This window comes from Rosa chinensis, chromosome 3 (genome assembly GCF_002994745.2).
Source record: "Rosa chinensis cultivar Old Blush chromosome 3, RchiOBHm-V2, whole genome shotgun sequence".
In the NCBI taxonomy this organism is placed as follows: Eukaryota; Viridiplantae; Streptophyta; class Magnoliopsida; order Rosales; family Rosaceae; genus Rosa; species Rosa chinensis.
Genome location: NC_037090.1, coordinates 48470881 through 48493780, shown reverse-complemented (window position 1 = coordinate 48493780; position 22900 = coordinate 48470881). Strand labels below are relative to the sequence as shown.

Sequence of the window (22900 nt, the reverse complement as noted above, 5' to 3'; positions counted from 1 at the left end):
TGAATAGAAAGTAATGCCAGATTAAAGTGGTGTAGGTCCCTGAACCCGAGACCACCCTCAATCTTAGGCATGCCTAGGTAGTTCTAGTTCTTCCAATGAATCTTGGAACCTGTCCCCGAAGAACCCCACCAAAAATTGCTCAAGGCTAAGTTTATGTCATCGCAAACTCCATTTGGGAATTTAAAACAGGTCATGGGGTACGAACGGACAACCAAAGCCACTGACTTAAGTAGAATTTCTTTTCCAGTGAGAGAAAGGGAGTTATGCTTCCATCCCTCCAATTTCCTAGAAATCCTCTCCTTGATTAAAATAAGGGCTTCTTTTTTAGATCTTCCCCATATAGGTGCCTAGGTTCTCGACAACATCAATCTTTAACAAAGTGCACATTAACCTCTTCATCTGATCCGGAGTGTTCGGAGAGAAAAATATGCTAGATTTCTCATGATTAATTTGCTGCCCTGAAGCTGAGCAATACTCAGCAAATAATAGAGAGAGTTGACTGCAATTCATAAGGGTTGCTTTCAAGAAAAAGAGTGCATCATCGGCAAAGAAAGGTGAGAGAGGGTAGGACAAGACCTGGAAGTTTAATGCCAATAAGACTGCCCTCACTCACTTCTTTAGTCAGCCTAAGTGAGAGTACTTCACTAACAATGAGAAAAAGATAGGGGGATAGAGGGTCCCCTTGCCGCAATCCCCTGCTAAGTAGGAAGACCTTTTCTGGATTCGCATTCAAAACAATAGAGAAGGATACCATTGTTACACATGCCATGATTAGATTGATCCAACTTCGAGAGAAGCCAAACTGGATTAAAGCAGCTTCTGGGGAATCCTATTCGACTCTATATAGGCTTTATTCATATCTAGCTCAAGCCCCAATTCATGATTGCCACCCTCTCTTTTCAACCGCAAATAGTGGTAAGATTCATGAGCCAACATAAGGTTGTCTTGAATAAGTCTCTCCGGAACAAAGGCTTTTTGGTTTGGGGAGATCAGTTGGGTGAGCAGGGGCTTCAAACGATTAGCTAGCAGCTTTGATAAGATTTTGTAGGAATTGTTACACAAGCTAATTGGCCGAAAATGGGTAGTTCTTTCCGGGGTAGGGATCTTTGGGATTAGAACAATATGAGTTTGGTTAGTGCTCTTGAGATTTAGCTGGCCTGCCAAAAAGTCACTAGAGGTACCTGACACCACCTCATTCACGAGTTTCTAATACTTGTGATAAAACAAACCCGAAAATCCATAGGGATCAGGGGACTTCAAAGCTCCCAGTTGAAAAGCTGCTTCTTTCACTTCATCTAGAGAGAAAGGAGTTACAAGACTATTGTTCATGTCACTGGTCACAATGGGGTTAACCCTCGATACACATCCCCCCATTGTCTAGGCCCAGCACTCTTGAAAATCTGCTAAAATTGAGTTTCAAACTCCCTTCAAATATAGGCTTCCCCTACAACCCAAAGACCGGATTCATTCTGGATTTTTAAGATACGATTCCTTTGCATGCAGTGGTGGGTAGAACGATGGAAGAATCTAGAGTTTGAACCACCCGTTTTCAGCCAGTTCACTCAAGAGCGTTGGTGCCAATACTTCTCATCTTTAACCCAAAGAGACCCCAATTTATTTGTTAGGGCCTTTTGCTGTTCTATGCTTGTGAAGGATGATAGATTTTGAAGCTCCTCCAAACAAGCCTTGATTTCATCTTTGTTGCATCTAAGAAACCTGTTCTTACTCCAAACCTTGAGCTTTGACCGGCAGCGGTCAAGATTTGAAGTCCACTGAGGGATATTGGATAAAGATGGAGTCTTGTGCCTGCACTCTTTAATGATTGGATAGGATTCAGCCTCATCAGCCAATGTTGCTTCCAATTTGAAGGAGGATTTAGGTTTTGTTAGAGTAGGGCTGGTGTCTAGATAAATTAGATTGTGATCTGACCCAATCCTAGCAAGGTGGGTTAAAGTAGTATTGGGCTAGCTTAGTAGCCAATTCTCCGAGACCAAACACCTATCAAGCCTTTCTTGTAACACCACTACCTCGTTTTCTTTTCTAGCCCAAGTAAAAGACTGACCTTTAAGACCAATATCTAGTAGCAGATAGGCTGATATGAAATTATTAAGATACTGTCTGCGGTTGGTATTCCATGGACCACCACCTTCCCTCTCAAAATGAAAGGCAACCGTACCTCATTCAAGTCTCTAATCACCAACCAAGGTTTCCCATCAGTCCGACCCTTTCAACACCATGATTCCTAAAACTGAGCCTTATCCACTCCATATGGGGGACCGTACATCCAAGTCACCCTGATAGGGTCATTAGAACCCGGGATAGTAATATTAGTATCAACAAAAAACTTATAAAAGTCTGTAACGTCCACTCTGAAGTTCGACTTCCACCATAAACTTAAGCCACTTGCACTGTATAACCCATACTATAGCCCATCTGTCTTCTTATTTTGTCATCATAGGAACTGCTCTGATGCGTTTCAGAGAGAAACAAAACCAGTAGTGTGGGAGTGGGTGATCTCCCTTAGTATCTGCACTGTCAAGGGCCTCCCCAAGCCTTGATAGTTCCATGCAATGCAATTCATTGAATTCTTGTAGCTGATTTCGGCTAGCCGCCACAGCCTTGGAGGTGGGTTAAATCCTCCATACCATTCGATTCAATAGTAGAGACAGTAGGATCCTCTACACTGCTGCTAGTCAATAAGCTAGCGCTTTTACCACTAAGATCATCATTTTGGGACCCAAGACCACATTCAGAAGCATGAATGTCCCTTTTATCATCACTTCCAACTCCAAATCGACCTTTCCCCCTTCCCCGTCTTCTTCTTCCCCTTCTTCTGCCAGTTCCATTTGAAAGACGGAGCCCCAAACTGTGAGCAATCTTAGTCTTCTTCATAGCACTCTTGGGTATGGTCAGATCCTCATTCTCCTTTTTCTTACTCTTATTCGAGGATGGATCCTGGGGCAAGGCAGTGCTCTGTTTGTTTATTGTGGGCGTAACTATACCACTAGCAGGGTCGAGCTTCATAATCTTGACTGTTGATAGCTGACTCGCCGGTTTGAAAGAGTCAGTGGACAGGGGTATTGGGAAGAATGGGTTAGCATTATAGTACTCTTCTTTTTTCTTAAAGGCCCAGTGTGGAATACATTCCGGGTTAGCCCAAGACCCATGATGAAGTCTGAGCGGCTGAGCCCATCCATGGCCCGTGTAATACTCCCATTTTTGAACATTACCCCATGTATAGGTTCTGTGTGTGAATACAGGTCTTTGGGGAGGATCTGCAATTAAGGAATTATCATACTTTACCCCCAATTTGATTTAGTATCGGATTTACCTGATGCCTGCAAGCTATGATCATATGTCCTAGCCGGATTCTGGAAACAGTTGCATTGGGGTAATTGCACAAATGTAGCCAGAGGCTTCCTTGTATCAAAATCAATCCTCATCCTCAAGTACCCTCGATTTCCAACAATGAGGGGGTCTTCCGCTTCGACTACTGACCCAAGCAGACCGTCCAATTTCCTCCCATTGTTGATAGTAATCTGGTCCAAAGGAATACCATGAGCCTGGATCCAGTAAGTGGCTCAATAGGGTTCAATGTCATCAATGGACTGATATCTTAGCCAATGCCTAATAGAGAAGCAGTAACCCTTGACTATCCAGGGGCTCTCCTCCAACAACTTACTAGTAAGTTTCTCCAATCCAACGGTTAAGCAGTAGGGGTTGCTCTTAACTCGGATGATTCTAATCTGGCCAAGAGTTTTCCAAAGAGAAAAATTCAGTTACCGTCCCCAAACTATTCTGCCAAGGCCAATTTGATACCCGAACTCTCAAAAATATTAATGTGATACCTAAAGACCTAAATTGGCATTAACGTGATACTTCCGTCCAAAATTTCTGATGGCGCCGTTTGTTTGCTGAAGTGGCAAGCACGTGGGTCCCAAAAAAAGTGAAATTACCCATTTACCCTTTTTTTTTGGAGAAAAATTCAGCTACCGTCCCCAAACTATTCTGCCAAGGCCAATTTGATACCCGAACTCTCAAAAGTATCAATGTGATACCCAAAGACCTAAATTGGCATCAACGTGATACTTCCGTTCAAAATTTCTGACGGCGCCGTTTGTTTGCTGATGTGGCAAGCACGTGGGTCAAAAAAAAAGTGAAATGACCCATTTCCCCAAATCGAGCAATTGACAGTGTGTGGGAGAAGCCAAAGGTACCAAGTACCAGCTGGCAAGTCTTTTTCTTGATCTAATTGTGCTTAATTGCTATCTGGGTTGGTTTTGCTTTTTTGGTTTATGCTGGGTTTGTTTTTAGTTCTTATATACATGAATTCATGTTATATGTTGCTTTGGCCTTATGATTGTGATTTTGATCGGAGTATTTGGTATATGTTGTTACTGACATGACGACGGCAGTAGAGGAGGAGGATGCTGAGGTTGTGGCGGTGGAGGAGGGGGTTTGATGAATGGATGTTCTATTAGCGAATGGGTGATGGTCTCTGCGAAGAAAGAAGATGGTTGGTGGAGCTAAGGTTCACCAAAATTTGGTGTGCAGCGAACCAGTTTTCCAGTTGGTTGCCCCGGAAGAGGAAAGCTGCTGAGCGGAGAAGAAGGAAATCGGTTTTGGCGGAGAAGAAGACATGGGTGTCTCCGGGTGCCCAGAGCAGTTTTCTGGGTGCAGAAAGATTTGATTTTTTTTTTGTTAATCGTGTCACCTAACTTTCGTTTTGGGTCCGTCTGCTGGGAGTTGAATGCGAAGAACATGGATTTGTAGCAGGAATTGGAGAGGATGATGGCAGCGTTGGTGATGGTTTGGGCGGAGGAGAAGGAGATGAGAGAGAGGAGGAGGAGAGAGAAGAAGAAGAAGAGGACTGAGTTTGAAGAAGAAGCAGAAGCCATTTTTCTTTGATTCTTGGGTGGAGGAGAAGGAGCAGAGCTTGCGGTGGTTTGGCTAGAACAAAATCCCAGAAGAAGAAGAAGAAGAAGAAGAAGAAAAATGAAAAGAAAAAAAATCCTCCTATCATTTAATAGGATTGATCTAGGTGCTTTCACTTAAGTTAATTAGTAAAGGAAAGTAAAATATGAGAAATCATTTGCTTCAAATGTTTCACATGATCGACTTCTTTCTCATGACTTAGATGATCAATTATAGGATTTGAATTGAGTTTAATCATATGGAATTGGTTTTGATCTTTGTTTCTTACATTTCATCCTTGTATATATGTTTTTATATTTTCTTTATTTCATTTAATTTTAATTTTCAATTTTATAAATCTTAAAACCCCCTTATTGGTGTTTACTTGTATATATTTATATTCTTTATTTTATTTTTGTAAATAATACTTTTCTTTATTTGTTTACACAATTACAGGTGTACCCTCAATCCTCGGTTAGAACGATCCCTACTTATTCTATACTAACGATAACATTTTACAGGGTTAAATTACGCGCTCATTTTGTGCGTGTCAATTTTTGGCGCCATTGCCAGGGATTGACACTCATTTTGAGCGTGTCAATTTTTGGCGCCGTTGCCGGGGATTGACACTCATTTCGAGCGTGTTAATTTTTGGCGCCGTTGCCGGGGATTGACGCTCATTTTGTGCGTGTCAGCAAACAGACGACGCCGTTAGAGATTTTTGACCGAAGTATCACTTCGATGTCAAAATACGTCTTTAGGTATCACATTGATACTTTTGAGAGTTCGGGTATCAAATTGGCCTTGGCAGCATAGTTTGGGGATGGTAGCTGAAATTTTCTTTTTTAGGAATTAACAAAAAAAGGGTAAAAAGTCGATTTTGCCCTTTTTTTTGGACCCACGTGCTTGCCACGTTAGCAAACAAACGGCGCCGTCAGAAATTTTGGACGTAAGTATCACGTTGATGCCAATTTAGGTCTTTAGGTATCACATTGATACTTTTGAGAGTTCGGGTATCAAATTGGCCTTAGCAGAATAGTTTGGAGACGGTAACTGAATTTTTCTCTTTTCCAAATTCCCATGAGATTAGCCTCAACACCCCCCAAGCCTGGCTCCTCATCAGCTACTAAGATACCCAGTAGATTGATTCCTTCCTCAATATCTAGGAAATCAACACTGGTCTCAAAGGTAATGGACATAGCCTCAATGATACCCTCATCCTCAAAGGGGGTTTCGTCCTGAGGGTGAGAAGAAATGCCATCTGGTTTGTAGTGAGCATAGAAAATAAACTGTAGAGACAGAGCTATTAAAGCCACATAAAGTGGACAGTTCTCAACTCAGATTGAGTAGGTGAGCAATAAATTATAGTAGGATAAAAGAAAACACCTTTCCACACAGTGAAAGCAATCAGTACAGGTAATGGTTATAGTTTTCAGTTGATAGAAGTATCATAACCCAAGGTCAAGAATCATTCTCTTTTGTAGGCTCTTAACTCCGTGTGGAGAAAAGCCAAAGCGCAGAGTTGATAGCTTCCCTTCTTGATGAACAAGAAGGGCTTTGAATCAACCGTTAGCTGCTGAAAACCAGAATGATACTTACCCGTGAGAGGTCTGATTTAATACAGAGCATTAGCTAGTCACCGGAAAACTGGCAGGGAAGGAGAGGTGTTTTTAGAGAGAAGGGAGACACTCTCTCTCTAATGAAGTATAGTTTCTTTGTATCTTCGTTTTTCACTTGGATGTGTTGCATAGTGAGTTTAGGATGAGAGAGGTGTGAGGTTCTGTAATTACTTTTTTTTCCACCCGAGTCGTGGTGAAGCTTGTTATATACTTAAATAGGAGGATAATATTCAGGATTCATGAATATTTTCTTTTGGCAAGTCGTTAGGATTTAAGGATTTTTTCCTTGCTGGTGGATTTAAGGTTAATATTCAGGATTCATGAATATACTTTACGCATGATCATCTCATAGTATAGGTGGTAAAGGCAAAAACTCATGGAAACCTTGCTGGTGGATTTCACATTTCCTTGAGCTAGGATGCCTCACTTCAAGGTTCGAACTAACCCCTTATCTGAGCAACAACAACAACAACAAAAACTCTCCATGTAAACTCGTATGGGAGGGAAGTTGATATTACATTCCGATGGTCACTCATTACAAGTAATTTACAAAAACCATGCTATTCTCAAATTTACATTACTTTGTTTGCTTTCCCAAAAGCCCAACTCAAACAAGGGCAACAGCTTCAACTATCATTACTAGTAAATATGGTGGGCAAGGGAGAGAACTACCTGCCCCAACAGCCTCACATAGAGAAGCTTTTTTCTACCCCTGGATGTCTTGTACAAGATTGTAAGTTCTGCAGTTAAGATGACGATGATCTAGCCGATGAAGATTCACCCAAAGAGACTGAAGTCAGGGAAGAAGCCCAAACCCTGGCATTCTTTGCACCTTCGTGGAAATTCCTGGTCTTGCATAATCTCAGCTTGTTCCAAATCCTCCTAACATCGACCATGTGAAGGATACGCCCCATAATTTGACTCGTCTCCCCAAATATTCCCACGTTGAAATGGGGAACGTATAGAACCCAGAAAGCTTTCAGGTGAGTCAATACCTTGGGCAATATATGTATAAGTGCCCTAAGACAGACAAACAATGTAGCGAAAACTAAATAGGGTTCCCTCCTTGATATCTCTCTTAGTGACAGCAGGTTACTCATTGATTTGATTATGGATTTTTCACCAGATTCACAACCGACGGATTGATCATGATTGTAATACTGAACCGGCTCAAGTCCTGATAGACACAATCAGACAGCAAACAGCATAGATGGTCAAGCCACTAGACCACTGTTCCAATTAGTGCAGAAACAGACGAACAAAAGAACAAAACAAGAGGAACCAATATAGTGCCGGTGACAATTAGTGTCAAGGGGCAGTGACAATTCCACTAGTTAATCCTAACCTGACCATTAAGTTAATCGTGTATCAAATGACTAAATATAATCCGCAGTCAGGTTGTATGTTTGACTCGAGTACAATGTGAACAAAAAGCCTATATGAATTTATTCACAGATTACTCATAAAATAAAAATATACTTGATCCTTATGCTAACCACTCAAATGCTTCGGTTCGGTTGACCCAAGTACATTGTGAGCTAAATGCCTAAATAGTTTTCATTCAAAAATTACTCAAAATAATAAAATTTGACTTGATCCTGATGTGAACAAATCTATGCAATTGACAAAGTTGGCATTTCCTTCATGTACTATTTATTACTGGGATAATCATGTCATACTAGGTGACTCGTGTTTGACATTACCTGATATGTTTATTATGTGTTAGCAGGTCATAGCATATACATTACAATCACATAATTCGACCCAAAACCAGCTAACTGCATACTTGAGACATGTTATCAGTCATGTTAAAGATTGACATCCCCGCAACTGGGAATCACACATCCTTAGTAGTTAAATTTGAAAAAATCTTACCTGTGGTTTTCTGGTAAAATTGGACAAGGGACAGGAGATCTTTTGGACCAAAATATCGGACCCTTGACGTCTGATTGACTATTAAAATAGAAGGGAAGCTAGGGATTCCATATCTTGAGAATACACTGCAATAAAACAAATCAAAGGTAGGTGAGTTCAGGCCAAAGACATGCTGATATTTCTACAACTTCAAAGACGGCAAAATTACAAAATTACAGATATTTCACAACATTCCAATAAATGTGACCCTGGTTCTGTTGGTTGTTCGAGGAAGTGATGCAATAAAATATAGTAATTGTACAAAAAATTGTTTTCCAGGAAATTATTTATCATCAAACACAAAGGCAACAATATTATGCAACATTAACGGTAAAAGATGCAACATTAACGGTAAAAGACCGGCAAAAATCTTTTCCATCCTTTGCTAATCAAACTATGCTATAGTAACATACAAACAGAACAACAATCAAACTCAGCATTTCTTTCACCTACAAAATCTAGCTATACAGGCTTCAGAATCCAAGGCAAAAGAAGGAATTTTACGCAAAGTTAAAAGACAAAGCAGATCAGAAAAAAAGCTCGCACCTTGGGAAGGCTGAAGATTGCTCAACTGCTAAATGCTCCACTTGAGGGAACATGAAGCTAAGCATTTCAAAAATAGGATACAATTTGCGTGAAAATGGGCACCAGGAAGCGTAAAAGAGCACAGAAGTATAACCAGTCTTCCGTGTTGATGCTAACGCTCTGTCAATGAAGTTCCCATCCACCTGAAGATAACAACATTATGTAATGTCATGTTTACAACTTCCACTGGAAAATAAATAAATAAATAAATAAAAAGAGAGAGAGAGAGAGAGAGAGAGAGAGAGAGTAGGTTTTGCAAGTGTTAAATCCTTCAGTTATAACATTAAATTTTTATTTTGAAGCTTATTAAGAAAAAAGGAAAGAAAGAAAAATATATATTGACGATAAAATCATCCAAGTGGTAACTACTTATGGAACAGATAGATTTTAACCATAGACTTAATCACTGTTTTCAAGGACTATGTGAGACTATAACAGCAGGAAATCAACCAGCCATTCAGATTGAAGTTGAAATAGAAATCACTGGGGAAAAGGTTTGCTTCCTCAACTACATTAGATAAAATAATAGAACCAGGGCATCCCAAGGAGCCTTTGTTTCACACAAAATCCTAGAGAGATTGAGATATACAAACCGTGTCATCCAACACTGTCTGTAACGAAATACCTTGAACAGAATTATGCTTAAACTAATCATTTTAATTTATTACATGGATTCCAAAGCTATAACAGAAAAATGGTGAAACATTAATTTAAAAGGCAGTCTAAAGAGAACCTTTTCTCTTGAATAAAAAAAAAAAACGAGCTTATAAATGGGAGCATCCATGGTAGACTCACATGCACAGAGCTGACATCAAACTTCAAACATTCAGCTCAGAAACACAGAATCTGGAGCAGAATGGAAGCTATGGCAAATACACTTAAATTCAGCCACACAAAAATAAATAAATAAAATAAAATAAAATAAAATAAAAGCCATGATATTCAAAGGATCAAACTCCATATGAACACCAGGTCAACAACCACTGATCTGATTCCAACATGATCAGAAAGTTAACATTATTTGTCACAGGCATGTCTTGTGTTTATGACCTAAAAAAAAAGCTAATAATTAATATCTCAAACGACCAAGAGTTGAATTCAAAAACAGTTTAGGTTTAGGTAATGCAGAGAAAGGTGGCAGAATTTTTATGTGCGTGTGTATGTAATTAAGGGTAAAGAAAACTCAAGAGTAATGTTTTCAAAACTGGATTATTATCCTTTTGTATACTTTCTGGAATAAAAACAATTATCAAAGACAAACAATATCCGTGCAACCTACAGTTTCCATTTACCGCCAGAGGGATAGTAGACTTTATACGAGGGTTACACATGGCCACTCCTCAAGAGGGGATAACTTTTGGCATAACCATTTGCTAAATAGCCCTACTCAACAAATCTCACCAGTACAATTAAGAAGGTTATTTTCAGGAAAATAACAGAAGTTTGCAAACAACAAACAAACTTTAAGCTTCAAAATTACTATAAAGAATATGCCACATCAATATCCAATGTCACTATTTTGAAGCTATTTATAATCACAACATATAGCTTCACCAGAAGTTACTGGCCCTAATTCTCTCTCCAATAATCCTAACCTTTTCAGGAATATAAAAAATTGAGTCTCAAGTATATAGACTACAATACTTAACAGACTCATCAAATGGGGGTAAAGACTAAAAGCTGGTTTTACAAATAATAACCCAAAAATCCCCCAAATGCACTCTGTGCCACCAAGCTAATCCCAGGCCAGGGATGGATGTAGATCATGGGTCTGGCCCTTCCTACCAATCCCTCGTTGGTAAAGCTAGTTTTATTTCATGTTGTCTAACCGTAATCGGTGACTTCAGAGAAGAAATACTTTCTAACTGCAGCATAAACTCACTAACATAGAACAGCAAAAGGACAGGGATGATAGAACTACGAAGACAATCCCAAAAATACAAGCATAGTTTGCATTCCATAACAAGTTCAATCACTGAAAAGTCTTCCATCATTTAAGATGATGCTACTCGGTATACTGCATATACGGCTACATATAAACATACAAAATCTTCATCTCACATCTCAATCAAGCTTTGTTCTCCAGTCGGACTCAACAGAGCTTTAAGAGAATAGAAACATCATAGCTATATTATAAAAGGTTGACTACTTAATGAAATCAAGTTTCCCAGTCACAGAAAGATAAAAAATAAAAAATAGATTAATTATAAAGACCATACAAGATCACAGTTACAAAGACCCAAGACAGAAATGGCCACCTGTGACGGGTTCCTTTTTTTTTTTTTTCTTTTTTTTTTTGGGAAATAAATTGCATAGGATTTACAATATATATTACAAAACTGAACTCAAATCCCTAAAGGCCGCCCTGTCATCTTTCTTTGTTCTTACATTTCCTTCTGTCACTCACATGGCTAACCTTGCACATCTCTCGCTCTTTCAAGTCATTCTCAGTTTCTCACTCAAATTCTTATCTCTTGCCTTTACCATTCTCAGTTTGATCAAACCCTCTTCATCTCTTCAGTCTGAAATTTGCTCAACACTTTCAGTTCAATTTCCAGTAGTTCTTCATGAATTTTAGAAGTGTATACTAATCTTCACAAAATTGAATGAATTTTGTACTGTAAACTTGAGAACTTTTTATTTAATTTGAGTTCATAAATTTTGTATGAATAAGATTAAATGAAAACGCTGATAAGATATTTCTTAACGAGAGAGAGAGAGAAAGCATTAGGTATTTCCTAACAAAAGATTTATGAATTTAACCTGAGAGATTCATAAGCCTAGCTCAAACAAAAGCCATTCTTAACATTTGTATTTTCGGTTGTCAGATTTAAATGAAAAAATGTTTTCCACTCCAAGCCGAAGCAGTGTCATATGGCTTGCTCCTAACTCGTTCAACCATCAAACTTGATGGCATCACAGCAAAACTGGGTAAAATTGGGGGTATGGCATAATAAATGCATGTGAACAGTAGGTACATATCATATATTTGTAGGACTACTAACTAATCATTCAAGGAAGCTAAAACCCAGTGTCAACAATGGAAAAAAAAAATAAAAAAATCATTCAAACTCTCCAACCAAATGTTGGCAGAGGGGTTGAGTACCATTGAGATCCAAAAACAGAATAACAATATCTACTGATTACTGAAAGAGAGTCTGTGGCTTAAAGCGAGCATGGAAAGGTAAGATGTGATTGTGATTGACGGCAAATACAGAAACCAGAAATCCCAATTTCCAGAGCAGAGCAAAAGAAAATCCCAAATTGGATTAAGAAATAAAAAAGACATCAAAGAGAGGACCATACCTGGAGGGGTGGGTAGGGGGAGGTTGCGACGGGGCATTGAGATTGAAGAGTGATACGGAACAAATCGGACTGGGGAGGGCAGACAGGCGAAGACGACGATACCAATTGTAGCGTTGTGATTGTGATATATAACAACAACAACAAGGTTGCAGATTTAAAACCCATATATGAAATATCAACAACAACAAAGACAAGAACAAGACCAAGAACAAGAATGAATATACAGCAACAACAAAATGCTATGCTGATTGCTCTGATTGCTGATAGGGTGAGTCCTTGCTTTTGCTTGGGGGCCAAAACACAATTGACTCTTCTCTTCTCCCTCTCTATTTTTTTTATTTTATTTTCTCAATCCCCTCTGCGACCTGCCTCGTGTGCCAATAATTAAATATCGAGAATCTGCACCAATATATATATATATAATATATATATCTCATTACCGCACCCCAGTAATATACATTTTCAACTCTTTTTGTTTTTATTTAGATAAAAGAGATAATATCAACCATTGAGGGCCATAAACGATTCACACCATGTCTCTAGTCCAAGTAAACAAAGACTTGTTATACACCAATCAATAATTCTACTTGGCTTTTTTATTTCAAGACGAGCCTACAAGAAACAGAACAAAACCTAATAAATCCAGACTCCAAAAGAATAGTCACCAAATTAACTAGAGAGAAGAGTTGGAAGCTGCAAAGAAAAATAAAAAATAAACTAAAAATAGAAAATAGATAGACTGAGCCTAACCTTATTTCAGGCCCAACTACTAGAACACCCAAAAGATGGAAAGCCCATTTGAGGACCAGCACCCCACCTTTTGACCACAACCATTATAAAGTCTATGTTTGGTATGGCTGGGATTTTCACAAAAACTAGCTTCTGCTTGTTTATGAGAATAAGTGACTAAAAAGCAAAACAGCTGAGTGTTTGGTAAATTGGCTTTTTATAAGAGCTGTCAGTGGCAAAAGCAATGGCAAAGTGTTTGGTAAACTCAAACTGGCTTGTGTTTTTTGTTTGTGGAATGACCAAATTGGACATGAGAGATTATTTTGCCATGATTATTTGGTAATACAATGTTGTTCAAATGCTCTTGTTATTATTTTTAATCTTTATTATTATGTCCTTATTGTTTAAGGAAAACCAAAATTAGGAGAGAATTGAGTTAGTCTTTCATTGATAATATGGGCCTCTTTAATCGAATCAGAGTTGTACAAGGAAAGATAATCATACAATTAATCGGATATCTATGAATATTTCTGAGAATATCTCTAATTCTAAACTCTATTACAACTATGTCAAGTAACCTAGAGTTTGGGCCAGACACATATTTTGGATTTACTTGAACAATCCCCTTTGTGTTGCCCAAACGTGGTGCTCCTCTCGTTGCCTCATTAAAAACCTTGCCGAGTAATAAAAACCTGGTGGGACAAAACTAACCTCGGCCAAAGGGGAAAACGAGCACAAGACACCCTTCACGTTTCGAGACCATACATGTAGACATCTCCCCCTAATGTCTGCATCTCCCCGTGATGACTACAGTCATGGGAGTTCGGATAACTTCTGCAAATGATGCTACCAACATGTTTCCCGAAAGTGGAATTTAGGCAATGACTTAGTGAGCAAGTCTGTCGCACTGTCCTCAAATTGAACCTAGTTCACTTTAATCTTGAGGAGAGTCTGTTGTTGCTGATTATCCTTGGTGTTGTCGCTTTTGATGTACCCTTGCTTCACTTATTCAAAGCAAACAACATTATCCTAAATGCTCGTAGGCTCATCTGTGGTAGACTTCAAACCACAATTGTTCGAACATGTGTAATTATGGATCCAATCTATAAACATTCACGAACTACTTCGTGAAGAGCAATAATGTTTGCATGGTTTTAAAATATAGTGACTAGGGTTTATTCTATAGACCTCCAAGGTATCACGGTCTTTATCCATGGTAAACACTTAACCAGTTTGGGAATGACCTTTGTGTGGGTTAGACCTGGGCTCGGGTCGGGCCGAGCCCGAAATTTGGTAAAACCGAGACCGAGACCGAGCCCGAAACAATCGGTCCGAGCCGGTTCGGGCTTTTTCTAAAATGGAAACCAACAGAAACCGATCCCAAAAGGCCGGTTCGGGCTTCGGGCTTTTCGGGCCCAATATGCAAAATACACAAAATTTGGTAAGAGGCGAGGTTTGAACCCCCAACCTCTCACACGAAATCCTTGCTCCCAACCACTAGACCACGAGACGCTCTCAATATATTATGTGCAAAACTTATATTTATTTCGTCCTAGGCGGTAGAAGTAAAACAAAATAGAACCTAGAACCCTCTTTTACTTTCTATACTCTCTTTCTTTTCTAGTCGTTTTCTACTTTTCTTCGACACTTCTTCAGTTCTTCTTCTTCTGCAATTCTACTTCATATCTTCTTCTTCTTCTTCTTCTTCTTCTTCTTCTTTTTTCTTCTTTTTTTCCTTCTTTCTTCCTTCCCAATCCCCATTATGCAGTTCTCTATTACCAATTAGTAGGCAATTACCATATATTCATCAAATCAACATCTTGCGTCTGGGGAGCATGAGGTCTATGTTGGATCTGGAATTCCTTCTGCCCAAAAAAATTCTTTCAATTCCCAACTATTGCTTTCTCAGCTTCACTGGTTCCTAAGATAAGAGACTCAAAGCAACTCCTTTCTCTGTGTTCCCATGTCCTATGCTTAAATTTTAATACTTTGTTTCATATAGGTTATGGGTTTCTTCTGAAATTCTGCTTTCCAACAAAAGCCCAAATTTGATTTCTTTGTTTTACATGGTTTATGGGTGTTTAGTTGTTTACTGAAATTCTGCTTTTTCATATGTGGAGACTGGGGACTCCGGTATTGCTTTGGTTGCTTCAGGAGCCACTGGAAATTTGAGTATGGAGGAAGAGGAGGAGCTGGCTTTGGAGGAGCTTCATATGTGGAGACTGGGGACTCCGGTATTGCTTTGGTTGCTTCAGGAGCCACTGCAAATTTGAGTATGGAGGAGGAGGAGAGTTTCGAGAGGTTGAGATGGAGGGGAAAGGTTTAGGAGGAGGAGGAGGAGCTGGCTTGGGAGGAGATGGTTTCGCTGAGATGGAGGAGAAATCGGGTTGGGTCGGGCTTTGCACAGAACCCAGATTTTCGATACTAAAACCGAACCAAATCGGGCTTTTATGCTATGTCCGGGTCTAGTCTTCGGTCTTTCGGGTCCGGACGCCCACCCCTAGTGTGGGTCAGAGAGATACCCAACATCAGCAAAGCCTTCCAAAACGCTTATCGTTTTGGGATGGGGATAGTGGACGCAGGCCAGTGTTGGCGATGTTCCTGGTGTGTGATGGGTCTGAATCCATCATCTCTCTGTAGGGATAAAACAAGCCCATATCAATCATACATTTCAAGTACCGAAAGATATCTTTTACACCAATCTAATGGCGTCGCGTTGGCGCAAAGCTATACCTTAGCTAATAAGTTCACTACAAATGAGATGTCCGGTCTTGTGCATTGAGCTAGCTAAGTACAATAATGCGCATATTGTACTCAAGTAAGGCACTTCTGCCCCTAGCACATCTTCGTCATCATCCTTAAGACGAAGAGGATCCTTTCCAGGATCAAGACTACGGACGATCATGGGGGTGTTTGAAGGTTTGACCTTGTCAAAATGCCTAAGCATCTATCAACATGATGCTCAAGTTCCAAACCGAGACATAATCGTGTTCTCCCAAAATCCTTCATCTCAAACTCAGATTTCAAGTGTTCAGTGGTTTCCCTTAACTCTTTAAGGGCTTCTAATGAAGATCATGTCAAACATGAACTGCGATAGAATCCGAAACTTGTTATGGAAATGCACGGGCATATCTCTTCCCAATCAAGTAGTCACTTTAGTGAGCGTTTCAATCATATTGCAAATGCGCTTCGTGGTCTAGAGCCACTTGACTTGGGTAAATGAAGTTCACTATGAACCTTCATGTATATTCCGTATCAAGATCCCAATAGAGATACGTAGTGACCACATTTGTAAGCTGCATGTTCAGTTATTTGAAAACTACCAAACTGACAGGGTAGTGGAGTGCAATGACATCCATTACGAGAGAATATATCTCATCGTAGTCAATTCCATGACGTTTTGTGAGGAGCCTTGCTCCATAAGGCAAGATTGCCATCTCTTTTTCTCATCACGCTTTCTAACGAAGACCCATTAGTCAATAGGTTTTATGTTAGGAGGTGTTGGCATCACTGGCTCAAAAACCTTCCTCTTCGTTAGAGAATCCAACTTAACCTGGATCGCATTTTTCATTTAGGCCAAATTTCTCTATGTGGATATTCATTCATCAACGGAGCGTGGTCCGATATCATCGGACTCAACAAACTCATGAGCAACGAAATGCGCAACTACATCATCAATTATGATGGAGTTTCTATCTCACGTCTCATGTACACTAGTGTAATTTTCAAAGAGCTCTATGTTCTCAAGAATAGGTTCTGACGTTGAGGCGTCCCCCAACGATAACCATAACCCGGAAGATTCTCGTGAGACGGATTTTGAGTCCTGTTTTGGTACTTTTTGGGTTTTCTGGGTATGGTTGTTCTTGATTGAAAGCTGCCATGGGGTTAGCTTAGATCGTTGTTGAACTAATTGACCTGGGTTTTAGGGTTTGTGATGGCTAGCGTCGTAGAGGTCTCGAGCAGTGAGGATTGCGGGTCTGACGTGTCACTCAGCTTGACGGATAGGATATTTATTGACTCGTTGCGTCCGTCTGCCCATGCAGGAACCTCACTGTCCGATCCACTAGATATTGAGCCGCTACAAACCATACCATGGGAAGTGGCAATGGGTCGTGTTGGGCGCCCCGAGAGTTCTAGGGCAAGGGAGGAGACCGCCACCCCCCATTGTCGTGAGGAGAGGCTAGCCAGTAACAGCGCCGCTAGAGGTTCCGCTAAGGGGGGAGAGGCTGGCGGGGAAGAGATATAGTCAGCTTGGGTTCTACGTGACGGTACCGCAGTTGATGAGGTGAGAGGGCCGATGACTGGGCCGCCGTCAGCCATCTGAAGTGGGTGTTTCGCCTTCCTGGCGTGGGGAAGTTGCGCCCGCCAACTGCTGACGAGAGGGCTTCTATTCTGCCAGCGGGGTACGCTACCGTTCATGAGGCCATCTTCCGCCAAGGTGTCACCTTTCCGCTACTCCCCAACCTCCAGATCCTAGTGTGCGAGTTCGATCTTGCCTTTAGGCAAATTTGCCCTAATATGTGGTGGTTACTAAAGGCGTTGAACTAGCTCTGGCGTCTCTCTGGCTATGAAGGGACAATCGTAGAGGAGGTACTTCACTTCTATAAGCTGGTCTATATGCGGCGCCAAGGATGTAGCGGTCAGGTGAATCTCTCTCCCCGCCAGAGGGCGCCTAAGTTGATATGAAATTTGAAGGATTCCATGTCCCCCTGGTGGGCTACCTTCTGCGTTGAGACTACCGGGTGGGAGTATGACGCGGGAGTAAATGAAGGGACTCCGACGTTTAGGATTAAGTCGGAGTTCCAACCGATCCAAGTTTGTCACCAATCCCCGCTGACCAAACCTGGCGGTTTTGCCTGTGATATGCCTTTGTTGTTGTTGTTGTTGTTTTTTTTTTAATCATTGCTTGTCTGTGTGCAGCGGGCTTGCGTTTTAACTTAACACGCGAGGAACAGTGCCGTGTGGGAAGGATTAAAGGTTGTTGGCAGAACCGCAATCTTCTCGACCTCCGCTTGCTCACTGGTTGGGAGCTATTGGTAGACCTACAATTGATGTGCGCCCTTGGTAAGTAACTCCCGCTGACTTGTGCCTTTGCCCAATTTGTCCCAGGCTGACTGTCGTTGCGCTTGTTTAGATACACCGTCCGGTAACAAAGCAAGCCATGACGCGTTCGACAAGGCCATGGACCGCACAGAAATTCAGAACTTCCTAGAGGGCATGTATGCCGTTGGACTGGCAGCCCAGCAAACTGTTGTCGACCCACAAACTCTGGCGGTGAGTGAGTCAGAGACTCCGGTGGTGAAGCCAATGCCTCATCACTCACATCTCGCTCCCACTGGCCAGACCATGGCGTCGGTCGAGGGTGGCGACTAGCAAGGGGCCACTGGAAGGAGCAAGGCCTCTGCCGCTCCTGTGCAGCCAAAGGAGAGGGCGCCTACCAATCGACGTGGGCCCCAAAAGGAAAGGGTGGTGCCCACGAAAGAACCAGTTTCTATTGCGGGGTTGGAACCACATGCAAAATCGAGGCATGTTGCCGCTGGTGCTACACTGGCGGTTCTTCAAAGGAAGAGGCGGTAGAATGACGTCAATGAGGAAGAAGAGGCCGCTAATGCAGAGACTATCGGGGCCAGCCACCAGAAGAAGGCCAAGCAAGCTTCGCAGCTGGTGATTGTGGCTATGGCTGGTGTTTTTGGTGGCTTTCTCCGGGTACCTCACACAGAATGCTATACCGTCAGAGGGATAAACCGTGCCGGATGGTTTATACCTCTCCGATGTCTGAGTGAGAAACTAATAGATGTAGAGATCAAACTGTGTATATAGGAGTTATTACTCGTGAAAGGTGGTTGTGCTAATGTCTTTATACTCAAGCGTGGGAAGGGAGTCTCCCCTATCCTCGATGTGGGACACAGGTTGTTCTTCTGATGTCATATCAGCTCTCTTGTTGCGTAAATAGATGGGCTGTGCTGGCCTTGCCCCGGGCCCTGGGTGCCCAGGGTGGCATCCCATGTGAGGCCCGCCATGGTGGGTCGTGAACTCGGCCCATGGCGTAGTACCTGCGAGTACCGAGGGGGCTCAGAGGCTAGTGCCAAACCTAGTTGACTCCCCAGTATGTACAAGTCCCCCAAGTTCCCGTTCAAGATGTTTCTTGGGTGGGGACTTTATTTTAGTCTCAAGGTTTGGCACTAGTGTGCCTATAGGTAGTCCCCCAAGTTCCCTCAGAAGAGAAATCTTGAGCAGGCTACGGTGTAGGTAAGCCACCTCGGTGGGACAATGAGGTTGAGTCCCTAGTACTGGATGGGGTCAAGAATTTGAGCCTCCGATACCCAGTGGGGTATAGAGAGAGGGCTTGGTTCCGATACCCGATGGGGTAGAAAATTTTGAGCCTCCGGTACCCAGTGGGGTAGAGAGAGGGCTTGCTTCCGATACCCGATTGGGTAGAAAATTTTGAGCCTCCGGTACCCAGTGGGGTAGAGAGAGGGCTTGGTTCCGATACCCGATGGGGTAGAAAATTTTGAGCCTCCGGTACCCAGTGGGGTAGAGAGAGAGGGCTTGGTTCCGATACCCGATGGGGTAGAAAATTTTGAGCCTCCGGTACCCAGTGGGGTAGAGAGAGGGCTTGGTTCCGATACCCGATGGGGTAGAAAATTTTGAGCCTCCGGTACCCAGTGGGGTAAAGAGAGAGGGCTTGGTTCCGATACCCGATGGGGTAGAAAATTTGAGCCTCCGGTACCCAGTGGGGTAGAGAGAGGGCTTGGTTCTGATACCCGATGGGGTAGAAAATTTTGAGCCTCCGGTACCCAGTGGGGTAAAGAGAGAGGGCTTGGTTCCGATACCCGATGGGGTAGAAAATTTGAGCCTCCGGTACCCAGTGGGGTAGAGAGAGGGCTTGGTTCCGATACTCGATGGGGTAGAAAATTTTGAGCCTCCGGTACCCAGTGGGGTAAAGAGAGAGGGCTTGATTCTGATACCCGATGGGTAGGCGGTGCATGTCGGCCACGTGGGGCAAACTGGGTTGTGCAATAAATGCCCGTCCCTTCGCCTGCAAAGGCCTCGAGAAATGGGGGAATGCGTGGGACACGTGTAGCGATCCTATGGTTGAGGTCTTTTCGGTTTCGACGGCCCTGATGTATTGGAGATTGAATTTAAGAGGGAAACCGACTGTTTTCCGTCACTTTCGTGAAAAAGAAGCTTAGAAGATTCAGCGAAGAGAAAGGGAGAGCCAAAGCGAAGAGAAAGGAAGAGCCAAGGGAGAAGTGTGAGTGCCTGTGGAGTGATAGATCGATCGTCTGCCGAAGAAGAGGTTAGATCTCTCGCCCTGTTTGTACGATTTAATTTATTTATTTGTCAGGTATATTGTTTCTGTTTCTGCCATGGCAGTTTCTGTTTGTGTTTTTGTTCCTCCTGTTTGCATAGACAGAAACGAACAATGCCAGTGTCGTTGTCCTTGTGTTTTAGATTTCCGGGTTTGTTTCACTTTCTGGGTTTTTCATTGAATTTCTGGGTTTTTATGGGTTTTGGCTTGAATTTCTGTGTTTTTATGGGTTTTGGCTTGAATTTCTGGGTTTTGGCTAGGCTAACCCTTGTGCTTCTGGTTCTAGATAGCGAGATTTGAGGTCCCCGGTACCGTAGTTAGGATGGTATCAGAAGCCAGGGGTGGGGATACGGGATCGTCGTACCAGTCCTCTGCCAGGCAAGCTGAAGTGGACATCGACCGGTACCTAGGCCGAGTAGATCAATTAGCAGAGAACATGGGATCCTCGACTGGGATGTTCTCGGAGAGTTGTGAGGAGTCCGACGAGGGTGAGAGCGAGGGTGGATCTGCGGAGGCCTCGGTAGTCACAGTGGCCATTCCGGAGGGCATACCGAAGCCGAGGTATACACTTGCGGATGGGACCGTATGTGACGAGCCCGGGAGAAGTATGACGATGAAGGAGATCATCGACATGCGACTGAAGTGGGGGATACCAAACGCGGTTGAGCTTAGGCCTCTCAGGGATGGAGAGATGGCCGCGAATCCTGCCCCGGGGTGGGTGGCGCTGCACGAGAATCATCTTCACCAAGGGTTATCTCTACCGCTGCCCCGGTGCCTACAGTATCTGCTGCGGATGCTGAACCTGTCACCGGGGCAGCTGACCCCGAATGCCTTTCGCCAAATATATAGTATGATGGCCATGTGGGACTTGTGCCAACAAGGGTGGCCGTCCATAAACAAGTTCCGCGCGGTACATCGGGTACTGTACTCAAGGAAGCAATCGTGTGCGGGTACGGTCACCTTTGCCGCTAGGGATTACGAGCCACTAGTTACCGACATGCCTACCTCGATGAGCAAAAGGTGGAGGAACAAAGTGTTCCTAGCTGGGGGGCGGTGGCAGATTAAAAATAAGAAGTGGCAGCTGACCGGTACCTTCCAAGCTATCGGGGACCAATCCTATACTCTATCCGAAGTAGAAAGGAAGAGGATAGCCCGGGTATATGCCGTTTGGTCAGAGAAAGAGAGGAGTTCTTATAGATTCATCCGGCACTCTATACTTTATAGGCTAGGGCTAGGGTGGCTCCCCGGTAAGGGATTTAAAACCTTACACATATGTATATTATTATTATTTTTTTTTGTGTCACTCGTCCTTTTTACTTTCGACTAACCTTTGAACTGATTGTAGTGAAAGCGCCGAAGAGGAAACCCCGGAAAGGCAAGGAGGAGGACAGAATGGACGATGCCCAATTGATGGAAATGCTGATGGGCCAGGGAGAAGACGCCCTTCACATCGACGTCGACCTAGGGTCGAAAGGTACGAGTCGGTCCATTGAAGAAACCCTGCTGGAGATCACCGATGAGGGATATGGTGAGCCTGACCCCGACGCTCCCGTGACCCACGTCGCGCAGCCCTCCATGGCCGATGTTATCACGATAGATGACACCGGGATGGGAAAAGTACCGGCCCCATTGCCGATTTCCTCTCGCTCCACTGGGAGGGATGAGGCATTACTCCCTGGTGAGAAGAAGAGATCCCACAGGCATCGGCATCGGGCTGATAAGGAGGTGACGTACACTGGCCTGGATGTCCAAGGTACTGGTGCTAAGAGGTAGAAGAAAGATCACCTGGGACCAGAGTCGTCTCTTTCTCTTGGCCTGTTATCTCCCGCCATTCCGGTAATCCCCAAGAAGCCCATCAAGTAGCTGCTGAGTGAGTACGGGGTTGTCGATGAAAAGTTCGTGCGGTCCATGCTTGGGGATCTAAAGGATATTGACCTCGACCGGGTTCAGGCCAAGGATAACACTCCCCAGGAGAATCGCCGTCTTGCCCGGGAATCAATGATGCGGGTAAGTCTTGTATTTTCCCCGGTGTTTTTTTTTGTTATACACACACTAATCGGTGTATCTGCAGGCACTCTTCAATGTGTACGCCATTGACGCCAGCGAGGAAGATACTTATCTGAAGGAGGAGGTTAGCAATCTCTCCGGGCAGGTGAAGTATCTTCATGGCGAGAAGGCCAAGCTGGAGAAGGAGCGGGACTCAATGAGGACTGAGATGGCCGCCGCTAAGCAGCGGATCGCGGAGCTTGAGGGTGAAGTCGCTGAGGCACGGGAATAGGTAAACAAACGCCCGGGACTCAGAGAAAAAGGCTGTAGAGTCTGCCGTCTCATGGAAGGAGAAGGCAGACCACCTGGAGGATCGTCTTCCCGCAGAGAGGCACGAGGCCGTGGAGGAGTACAAGTCCTCGAAAGAGCTCATCTCTATGCTAGCTGCTGCCCAAGATAAGGCTGTCATTATGAAGTTCAAGGAGTGGGTGGCGGCCGGATACTTAGATGAAGCCAAATTCAAGCAGGGTCTCCT

The 22900-nt window shown here is 43.0% G+C and overlaps 1 protein-coding gene across 1 annotated transcript; it reads right to left on the bottom strand.

Annotated features, from left to right (window-relative positions):
- Positions 1–6986: 6986 nt before the first annotated feature.
- Positions 6987–12726, bottom strand: LOC112193044 (5'-adenylylsulfate reductase-like 5). Its single transcript, XM_024333057.2, has 4 exons — positions 12339–12726; positions 8994–9175; positions 8409–8533; positions 6987–7710 (listed from the first exon to the last, which is right to left on the bottom strand). The coding sequence occupies exons 1-4, from the start codon at positions 12501–12503 to the stop codon at positions 7280–7282; spliced, it is 903 nt and encodes a 300-aa protein (XP_024188825.1). The 5' UTR covers positions 12504–12726; the 3' UTR covers positions 6987–7279.
- Positions 12727–22900: the final 10174 nt, after the last annotated feature.

Excerpts from the sequence above, each read along its gene's own strand:
- LOC112193044 (XM_024333057.2), bottom strand. The coding sequence starts at position 12,503 with ATGGGTTTTAAATCTGCAACCTTGTTGTTGTTGTTATATATCACAATC. Across the intron at positions 9,176-12,338 it reads CCCCCTACCCACCCCTCCAG|GTGGATGGGAACTTCATTGA; the intron begins GTATGGTCCTCT and ends TGTTATCTTCAG. Across the intron at positions 7,711-8,408 it reads ATTTTACCAGAAAACCACAG|GACTTGAGCCGGTTCAGTAT; the intron begins GTAAGATTTTTT and ends TGTGTCTATCAG.